This window comes from Nanorana parkeri, unplaced genomic scaffold, assembly GCF_000935625.1.
Source record: "Nanorana parkeri isolate BGI_ZX_2015 unplaced genomic scaffold, ASM93562v1 scaffold5, whole genome shotgun sequence".
Classification (NCBI taxonomy): domain Eukaryota; kingdom Metazoa; phylum Chordata; class Amphibia; order Anura; family Dicroglossidae; genus Nanorana; species Nanorana parkeri.
In genome coordinates this window covers 3,425,660-3,436,536 of record NW_017306273.1, presented here as the reverse complement: position 1 = coordinate 3,436,536, position 10,877 = coordinate 3,425,660, and the positions used below count along the sequence as shown (strand labels likewise).

The window sequence follows — 10,877 nt, the reverse complement described above, 5'->3', positions numbered from 1 at the left end:
CTTTTTTTATGCTTTGCATGGGGAAACAGCCAAACGTCACTTCTTACATTTCAGAAGGGGGTTCCTCAACATTTTGCATACATTTAAAACTTCGGTACATATTGTTCCATTTCAAGCCCTGATGAATGGGGTGTTTTCTGACACCCACAATGCATTGGCTCTGTGATAACGTCTTTGATAAGATGGACAGATCGCTTCCAGTGCGGCACTTCATGCACACACTGACGCTAGTTACAAGGCAAGGAAAATGGAAATCCTTTGTTGAGGAGACCCTGTCAGCCCCAATTCCAGGTACAGTATCCAGCTACTACTATAGTAATAGGGTAATCCCGGGGTCCCAGCGCCATTCTGACTATGGAACGGTGAGCCTCCGTTGTACACTTCTCATAGTGCTTGTGCTGCTCTAACAACAAACCAGCCAAATACCTTTCATTCTTCCGGGTTAGTTAGAAAAAGAGAATTTGGTTTCTGCCAACAACACGGACAGCGAATAACATTTAATCACTTACTTTCCTAGACAAACATTAAAAAGAACAATCACACAACATAACATTGATCCTATGGCTATCGGGAAATAAACGATTTTTGGTCTCACAATGCATAGTAAAGTACGGTCAGCCGAGACTAGAAACCTTAATGAACCTCATGGATCTGGACTATGCCAATTTAAAGGGGACTGCACACTGAGAGAGGTCACATTGTAATTCATGACGACACTATTGGCTCCCTTCAGCCACTTCCTTTGAATGGAGCAAAAAGAGCCTAACGTGCTCACTTTTTAGCTTTGCATGTTTCTGTGTTACTGACTTTGCTGTTAAGAGGGGATGGAAGGGCCTCTATAGGATAGGCCTGTGTACAGGACAACCCCCCAAACTTCAACAGGAGCCTTAAAGGAAAACTCCACCAAAAAATAAATCTTGAACCTGATATTAAAAAATTGCCACAAATTCTAATCTTTCCATGCAGCTATAGTAACCGGGGTGCCGGCAGGTATTTCACCTCTTGGTTGTGTGACAGGCTTGCTGCTATTCCAGAGCAAGGCAGATGTGCTAAGCCGCTGTGCCGCATTAAACACAGAGACTGCTCAGGTGGATGTAATGAAGGAAGCTTTTCAGCTCAGCAGTCATTTTGAGAAGGACATGGCAGAGCTTATATTCTTTTTGTAAGAATCTCAGATATTTGCTAAAATACTTGCAATGTGCAGAGTACGCCCAGGGGGGAGGTTTTCTTTTCCTCAGCAAAAGCGGAGTGTCACTTCAAAGACAAAGAGAAACAATGTAACGTGTCTGTCAGTCAAACGGATGCCAGGCATTTCTGCACCGCTCTAGCGCTGCTTCATTTAAATTCTGAAACTTAAAACTGTAAAAAAGATACTAAAAGAATAACAATAAATAAGTCGAGACTTTGAGGTGGAAGACTGCCGGGGAGGGACAAGCGCTGGAGTCACCGAGGAAGAGAAGGAACTGATACGTGAAGGAGATGCCCACATGGGCCAATCAGACGTCAGAGATCATCGAGTGACCAGCGCAATGGAAAAAGTTCTTTTGTAGGAACGGATTACCGCCCCGAATTCTTTGTTACCAAACGCTTATCCCTCATTAAAGATGAGATCTGAGGGGAGACGCAAAGGGAAAGTCACTGCTGAGCACCATCTGGACAAAACCTCAAGTCAGAAGCGAGTGCAAACGACCATTTCAACAGGTCGAGACAGGAAGAACTTCAACTCCAGAAAAATAACAGAATGCGGCTCTTCCTCCCCACAGATCATATAACCTCAGTCTTTATACTCGATATATCTACGGCCTCGTTCCGCAGGTCTACCGCTGAACCGTTCTGCCAGGACTGCTCGGCCGCTGCTGTGATCTGCAGCGTGCAGAGGTATTGTTCTTTGGTGACTGCTGGGCATTCCTTGCCTGCAAAACAAATCAAGACATCCTTTGTGATTGCATCTCCACTACAAATGACAGCTGGAAATATATGTACACACTCGGTCCGTGAAGCCAACACATCTCAAGAGCTCGAAGACTCCCTCTTCATCGGGGCTTGGGGCTTTTATCACCTCAAATATGGCTGGACTCCAATGGACTCCAAAAATAATAGTGACATCTATGTGGAATCACTAGCAGCTATTTGCATTAGGTGCTCATTATTTGCGTGGTGATGTAAGTCCCAAAACCCGATGAAGGCAGAATAGTTGAAACCCCCGGAACGTGCCAGCTTCTTATTCTACTGAATATCTAATAAAACAATACTATCTCGGACTCTCTTGACCTATGAGTGGGGCCATTTTGCTACATCAGACATTGCTAAGGACTCCTCCTTCACTGGGGGATTTGCTATATGTGAGCAGTCCTAAAGTGACCCAGCTTGATATATACCCCGTTTCCCCGAAAAAAAGACCTACCCCGAAAATAAGACCTAGTACTATTTTTGGGAATTGCTAAAATATAAGACCTACCCCGAAAATAAGACCTAGTTGTGACCCTTCCCAGGGCCTGTGGTGGCATAAGGGGGAACTTGAAGAGCAGGAGAGAATCAGCGGTGCCAGCGAAACCAGCGCTAGAGGAAGCGAGGCGGCACCGGAGGGAACAGAGCCACATAAGCCGATGCCTCCTCTATAGCGCAAACTCCTCTCACAGTGATACCAAATGCACTCCGCCTGTGAGGAATCAATAGTGAAAGCGCGCTACACTCATTCTGGCCAGCGATTGGTTACCATATTGCTCTTGGAAAGGTACGGCACCCCCCGATTGCCCTGATCACCATATTTTTCTACATGAATAAGTGTAGATTGTTGTACATAAAAAAAAAAAAAAAGACCCACCCCAAAAAAAAGACCTAGTGTGTTTTTTTGAGGCAAAAAAAATATAAGACAGTGTCTTATTTTCGGGTAAACACGGTAAGATCGCCCGTCAGCACACAATACTGCATATTAAAGGATCATTAAACCCTCGCATGTTTTTGCATATATCTAGGTCCAGCAAGCAGAAGATATATGCAAAAACATTTATTAAAAAAAAAAAATGAGCCAAATAAGTTTAAAAACTTACCTGTGTCTCCACCGATCGCTCCCTTCCGAAAATCTGAATATTTTCAAGCGGCCGCCGAGGATCATGGGGCAGGCGCATGCGCAGTTCAGATCTTCGGCCGGGAGAAGAGGAGAGACACAGTGTAAGTCAATGAAGCAGTGTGCACCCGCACAGGCTCCGTGGGACAGGAAGAGAGGAGTCTGCGCTGGATCAGTAACCGGCACCAGTGCTGGAGGGACTCCTGAAAACTACGGGAAAGAAGATGATGATGATCGGACCAAGAGGCATCATTTAAGATAAGTCCTTAAAGCACCATTGGAAAGGGGGGGTGACATTTTTTACATTAATGTCACTTTAACAATTGAAGATCTAGTGCCTCCTATGCATTTACCTCATGATGAGAAATGGAGCAAAACAGTGGAAACTTATAATAATCGGCAAATATAGCCATAAACTCTTACAAGACTGTCAATGAGCAAAGTGATATATAACTGTATAAAGGATTGTATGAAGAGTGGAGCGGCCAAAAAGCAATGCGCACCGGCAGAGTGTAGAGCTTTCTTTAATATGAAAGGTAAAAAGAGAATACTACACTCACAATAGCAAACTCACAATTAAGCATTGAGCTTCATATCACTAGTAAGCAGATGTCATTATCACTAGTAAAGTATAAAGTGGTCAGTTAGGATTTACACAAACGCAGTCACTTTGCCCTGGATTGGTAAGGTGACAGGGTCTCTTTAAGCTGTAGAAGGAAGCAATACAGACCTTTGATGGTGCGTATAAAGTGCTGGAAGAGTTCTTTGTAAGCTTCTCTATACCTCTCATGGTGCGAATGAGAAATGGTTGGGAAAGATGAATTATTCTCTATAATGCTCAGGGGGTTCTGATTGTCCAGACGTAATGATCCCTGACAACCGTACAACTAAAGAAAAGAGAACAATTACAGTCAGTTTGGAGAAAAGAAAAATCAAGTTCATGCTTTGAACAGCTCACAACTACAAAAACCCAGCGGAAGTATGAAAGACAAACACCCTTCATACAGCATTGTCCAATCGGATCTCTTTGTGTTCCCTTTCACACAACATACATACAAATAATTCAAAAATACATTTTTTTTAACCTTTCTAGCGGTTTGTGTTTGGAGGCGGCTTCCAATAGTTAGAATAGATGTCAGTGTAAAGATGCGGGACAGACTGAGAGACAATGATTGAAAAAAGTGCATTGACATAGAATGCCTTGAAATCTTAAACTCTTTGTCAGGAGGTGGCAGATAGTCCGGCTCGTCGAGTTTACTAGTGATAATGAAATCTACCAGCACAGCACAGACAGGGTTAATTTATGGCAAACAAAGCTCCCCAGCCCCCTCAAACAGTGAGAACTAAGCAGGACTGTTCCGTCCTGGAGTTTCTAGAGAAGAGGATCTGGAAAGCTAATTGCAACTTTTGAAACCGGTGTTTCTCATTCCCTACTGCACGATGTATAGTGGAAGAAAGAAGGGTCTGTACTGGCTCAGATGGATGTGAATCTTAATAATAAAAGGGGTAAATTATGCTTTATGTGCACATTTCCATTGTATGTAGGGCCGCAGCTAACGATTATTTTCTCATCTAAGCGATTGGTTGCATTAAAAATCTCCCTCTGCCTCCCTCCCCCTCACCTTCCCCCCCGCCAACTAACTGATAATGAGAATAGTTGCCAACTACTCTCATAATTAGGGATGCACCGATATGTATCGGCCGCCGAAACACATCGGCCGAAAATGGCACTTTTGGCATAATGCTGAAAGAGCCATGTTTCGGCCGATACATCGGCGCATCCCTGGTTTCTTTTCTCCCCGCTGGGCACTGCTCTGTGTTACAGCGGGGAAAAAAGAAAAGTGACAGCCGGCCGAGCGCTGCAGGACGAGAGCGCTGTGAGCGGCCGGAGTCTCTCCTCCCACACCGCTCAGCCGCCTATCACAGTCCGGCAGAGCGGTGTGTGGGCGGAGAGAGCCAGCGCTGTCACAGGAGGCTGAGCTCACATCCCGCACCGCTTGCTCAGCCTCCTGTGACAGCGTGTCCGAGAGGAGAGCGGGTACAAGCAGTCATGTGATCAGTGATCGCTGAGCGTTTGTAGATAATTGAGGACAGAGTATGGTTACTATATCCTCAGTTATGAATGAATGGGAGTGATCTGCATCACCTCATGTTCATTCATAGTTGTCGGTATAATAAACATACCATACCATGTCCTCATGTTATCAATGAACAGGAACACTCATTCCTGTTCATTGATAACAGGGGATACAGAAAAAGAGGACTTTGTGTCCTAAATCTCTTTTTCTATTTTAAAAGGGAAACATCAGGGGTCTGTTTAGACCCCCCCAATATTTTCCCGAAGCCCCTAAAAGCAATGTAAAAAATTAAAATAAAAAAAACATTTTCTGTATCGGTTTCGGCCTGACAATTTTTTTTATTTCTGTTTCGTTTTAAAAATTTCCATTTCGGTGCACCTCTACTCATAATTGATTGTTGAATGAATCGATTAGTTGTTGCAGCCCTAATTTTATGTAGCCCGGCCTTACCTCCAGTCTCTGGTCGCAGGTTTTAGTGCAGTGCTGACTGATGTCCAAACTCACTATGGCTCCACTCGAAAACTTCATACTAATGTTCACAGTGTCCGCCTCCTTCATTGTGCCCAGATCTAGGCGAGAGAAAGAAGTATGAGTTCAATGGTTGCACTGTTACACAAAACATAAACTCCAGGCAGTTATAACTGGGGAAGGGACAATACCTGTGGCTGCAGCAGAAATATAACAGGCCTGCCAGACAGAGTTGTACTGTGTGGCACAGATGTGTAAATCTAAGGCAGAGATGTATAGCAGAAGTCAGAGTTTGCAACTACCTCCCACATCCCTACTTCCCCATCACCGTGGATGCCTCACTGGGGCAGGCAAGCTTCAGAACTTTTAGGAAGCATCAGAACTTTGCCTCCAGAACAGGTTGAGACTGCACTATGGTGGTGGTGCTGGTGGTTTAAAGGCTGCACATGCTTGCAGCAGGTAAACGAACTAGGAAGGCATGGCTACTGCATAATACACACAGGGGGGAATTTATCAAAACAGGAGCAGACAAAATCTGGAGCAGCTGTGCATAGCAACCAATCAGCTTCTCTCTTCAGTTTGTCCAGTTAAGATTTGCAAATGAAAGAGAGCGGCTGATTGGTTGCCCTGCACAGCTGCTCCAACTTTGATAAATTCCCTTCAGTGTGTTTTGGAGGTTAAGCATATACAGCCAGAGATTTATGTCACATAGCTAGGGATACTTTTTTACAACACACAGGCTGTTGGCCGCTAATGTTAAAGGTGCAGCAGATCGATCGGATGGCCCCGTATAGTACAGGAGGCAATCCTCCGTTGTCACCGAGGAAACTGTATAGGAGTGTTAAAGAGAAAATATGAACCGGTGTATAACAGATGACTTAGAAGCTTTCACATAGAACATTAAAGCTCTGGGTAAAAGAAAAAAACATATAAAAGCTAAAAAACATTTATAGAGAAGTGTCTTTTGTGTATATAAAAAGTATAATATACAAATCAAAGTAAGGCGGATGAAGAAGGAGGGGGGGAGGGGGAGTTCCGAAATAAAAATAAGGGTACTGAATTTCAGCTTTGAGTATTCTATGACAATGAGTCTCATACCAGAACAGAAGGCATGTCCCAGTGAAAACACGGTTTCGGGAACACTGACGCCGAGCAACCAGTTGACAATGTCGATATCGTGTAAAGCCGCGCCATAGAAGATGCCTCCTGTAGAAGTAGAGAACAGAATTAGTGCTGCGATTTAACATGTGTCCTTATGGGACTGACTTGGAAACTGAGAGCAATATGATTGGAACCAGGAATCACACTGGTACGTCTATCTAACATCTCCCAACCTGGGTGTATCCGTGTCTCTAAAACGTGTGTATCCCCTTAGCTTCGGCTGCTTCTTTTTCTGAAAAAACTTCCCCCCCCCCCCTTTACAGCCCCTGGACATTGCACTCAGAGGCGCTAGGCGAGCTCGGAATTCAATATTTATCATTTTATTACAGGGAATACATTATATTATAATACTGCAAACGTCAGCCCCTTCACACACATGTAGCTGCACACATGCACTTGTTAACACGCGCACCACAATGTGCACTATATGCATGTTATGAATGAATAATGTATACATACAATGTAATGCAATGCTTCTGACCATCAGTGCACCATATTCTGTGAATGTTCTGTGCGTTACGGTGTGCTGTGATGGGGAAAAATAGCACTGCGATTATTTCATGTGTTGAGGATTATGGTTAAGGACCCTTTCAAAGTGACCGGGTTGTGTTAGTGCATGACAAAATGTGTCCTTGAGGCTATGTTCACACCGTGTCCGGACCAGCTCGGGAGCACATCTGCAAACGCAGTGCAGTGCATTTTTGCAGCTCTTTTTTTAGCTTAAAATGGGCTTTCAGGTGCAGTCCAGTGCATTTGCATTTCCATATGTTCCAGTGCATTCCAGACCAGAGAAAATGAGACAAGCAGTATTTTGTTTTGTCTGCACGGGTGTGAACACAGCCCAGAAATACCATAGGGATACACTGGTATGCTTTTTGGTCTGGGAACAAACTGTTCTGGTCTGGACGTGGTGTGAACAAGCCCTGAAAGTGATGTTTTGTAAATTAGATTTTTGGGGGGATAAACGGGACACAAATACATTAACTGGTTTTATCAGCTAAACAAATTATTCATCATTTCCTTTAGCCAGTCTTGTGGTTCACATATCTCTACCACACTGCAAGGCCAGGCAGGTGACACCAGTACTTACTGGGTTAGTTCTTCAACTTCCCATTTCACTTGCCTGGCCGGCGACATGGAGACTTGCAAAAAATAGGAAATATGAATTCATTCATCACAGACTGGCTGGACCGGAATCCAAATCCTTTGCCTAACACAGTTCAGCTAAATATTTGTGTTTTAATGGTTTTGTAATGAAAATAAAGGTGATATGTTATCCAACAATGGATAACGCCTATTGCATGTATTTTCATGAGCCTCCTGTCTAACAATGTACACCGACAAGGCTTCCACAATGCTCTGATTATGCATCATGCTGTAATGTATACATTCTGCATAGGCTCAGGCCTGACTACAATAGATCAGTAACATGTATTTAGAGGCCCGGTATCTATACCTGACATCTTTATCCTGTTTAGAGGAATCGGAGGATACAGCCGACTGACTGCAGAAAGCCTCTGAATTCTTCCCAGGCCACTGGACTCATGAAGCTTTTTATATAAGTACTTAAGTGCCGGGTCAAATCGCCTGTGTAAGAAAAATGGTTCTCAGATTACTTTGTCATATGTGTTAAGTCATAATTAGAAAAAAACAGTAAGTCTAGCAGACTGTACACTTCAGACAAGGTCCGCTTGTGGCCACCTTTCCCCTTCCTTAAAAAGAGAACTATGGCCAAACCTTTCTTTAATTCTCTTTTAGGTCACAGGAGAGTATTTACTAATGTCCTCCTGTGACCCAAGGTCAGCATATAAGGGGCTACTGCACTGCAGTCGGGAAAGATCCCAACAATATTGTCAGTATGCACTCCACTGCTTTATTGACAGCTGGCTCTGCCTCTCTAGAGCCAGCTGTGCCCGCACACTCTCCCCTGTCTGTCCTTCTGATGAGCGCTGAAAGAAAAGAGAGAGGGGAGGGGGGAATCCCTGTAGGGAGCAGTGACTGACAGTCACCGCTCTTTGCAGGCAGAAGCCGTGAGCTGAGTGATCAGCAGGTTGTGTCTCCGATCAGTTCTCGAGCCTTAGAGCCGCCGTGTGACAGCTGCAGTGACCCCCACCGGCATTAATTATTGGGAAAAGTATATTTTACTCTCTCAATAGTTCTCCTTTAAATGCTACACTATTGGAGAGCGAGATTCTGCAATGTTGTGGCCAGTGAGGGGTGGGGTGGATTGGGGTGAGGCTATAGGGGCAGGGAAGTACTAGTGAGGCCATAGGGGAGCAGGTAAGTAACACCATTAGTGCAGCCATTGCTAGCAGTTTGCTCCCAGTGGCAAGATCACTAGTGACAGGGTCTCTAGAACGCATGATTTGTATTAGGCTGTATGCCCCCAGAGCTACGTTTTAATATACAGCAATGATAACAAAATCGCCCATATGCATCCCTTACTTGTAAAAGCCGCATACTAGAGGCTTGCCACGTTTCTCTGCCTCATTGAAGCACGCTTCCACCATCTGCGTGTTGGTGCTGAGGAGATTCTCGCACAGGACTGCTTTCCCTTGAAATAAACACACAGAGATCTATGGAAATAATTGCAAGTTCCATGTCTACTTTTAGTTCACATGACAACTGATACGGCACAACGGCCAACGCAGCTACAAGTGTCTACAAGTAGAATATGTTGGTGTAGAATTAAATCATCTGATATTCTATATCACAGCATGGGAAGGATGGTTTATATGGGATAGATTCTGATCAAGTTACTTTTAATATCCAGCAAACACAGTCTCAACATGGAATTAGCCTGATGTCTATTTGATGTGACAGATCTGTCCTTTTCTATAGGTAGTGGGCTGTTATCTGGTAATATTCTGATATCTATGTATTTTAAGGATTGTGGATTGTTCTATTTAAAAACCTGTGAGTGTATCAGTACTTCGTTTATATGCCATTGTTAAGGATGCACAACATAAAGTATAGAATAAGTCATATTAGTACAAAGGAACAAATTGTTTCCGCAGTGGGCTGTGCAAGGACCCAGTGGGGAGAGAAAAGGGGGCTTTTTAGAAACCAGTCCAGACCTCGTATATAAAAGTCTTAGAAAAACATTTATTCACTAAATTGTTGTATACATAGTTTAGAACAGTGGTTCTCAACTCATGGGTCGCGACCCAAAAGTGGGTCGCGACACCTTCTGCAGTGGGTCGCGGCGTCCTTCCTGCAAAGAGCGGCCCATGTTCAGGAGGGAGATATAGAGGGGTGATTTGTGCGAGCCAGCCTGTGGGAACTATATATTGAAAACTGTTCCCACTCATACACCCCCCTGCGCGTGAACTGACCTGGGGAAATCGGGGACTATTTCCTCACTTTCGGGCGGCGGAATAATATCGAGAGAATAATATCGAGAGGAGAATGAGCTGGTCCCACCTCTTAGGGGCGGAGCTAAGAGGGCCGTCTCTTAGCTCCGCCCCCTGTTCGCCAAGACGAGGAAGAGGACCATGGGCCTGCAGGAGAGGAAAGGTAAGTTTGGAGTGGGCACTGGGAAGAGAGAGAGAGTGTGTGTGTGTGTTTTGCTGGGACTTGTAGTCCAGCACAGCTGCTGGTAATCTGCATTGCTGTATGATGATTACACAGCAATGCAGAATAGCACCAACTATGTAGGACTCCAAGTCCCAGCAATGCATTATAGGGTGGGGTTTGGATGCTGGTGGTATTCTGCATACCTTACTTTTATTATAATGTACTGCTGGGACTTGTAGTCCCGCATAGCTGGTGGTATTGTGCATTGCTGTATGAAGATTATGTAGCAATGCAGAATAGCTCCAACTATGTAGGACTACAAGTCCCAGCAATGCATTACATTTTTTAGTAGGGATACACCAGTGTTAATACTGGGCATTTTCACAAGTATTCATACTCGTGAAAATGCCCAGATACTAAACGCAGATACGCCGGCCTAGTCGAATTTGCCGACCTCAGCATCTACTCGTGAAAATGCCCAGATACTAAATGCAGATACCGGTGTTCTGTCGAGAACGCCGGCCTAGTCGAATTTGCCGACCTCAGCATCTGCGCTTACACACAGACCAATATTATCGAGGAAACCG

At 44.4% G+C, this 10,877-nt stretch overlaps 1 protein-coding gene across 2 annotated transcripts in view; it reads right to left on the bottom strand.

Moving 5' to 3' along the window:
• Positions 1-1,630: 1,630 nt before the first annotated feature.
• LOC108805048 (inositol 2-dehydrogenase-like) overlaps positions 1,631-10,877 on the bottom strand; it is a 20,707-nt gene continuing 11,460 nt past the window's right edge. Inside the window, exons 4-9 of one of the 2 annotated variants that reach the window (XM_018577004.1) lie at positions 9,220-9,328; positions 8,231-8,361; positions 6,712-6,819; positions 5,596-5,714; positions 3,798-3,954; positions 1,631-1,913 (exon numbers count right to left, since the gene is read on the bottom strand). In XM_018577004.1, the coding sequence (XP_018432506.1) occupies positions 1,765-1,913; positions 3,798-3,954; positions 5,596-5,714; positions 6,712-6,819; positions 8,231-8,361; positions 9,220-9,328 (773 nt within the window). In that variant the 3' untranslated portion in view covers positions 1,631-1,764. The remainder of the gene's footprint in view (positions 1,914-3,797; positions 3,955-5,595; positions 5,715-6,711; positions 6,820-8,230; positions 8,362-9,219; positions 9,329-10,877) is intronic. The other variant, XM_018552268.1, reaches the window with a different exon arrangement.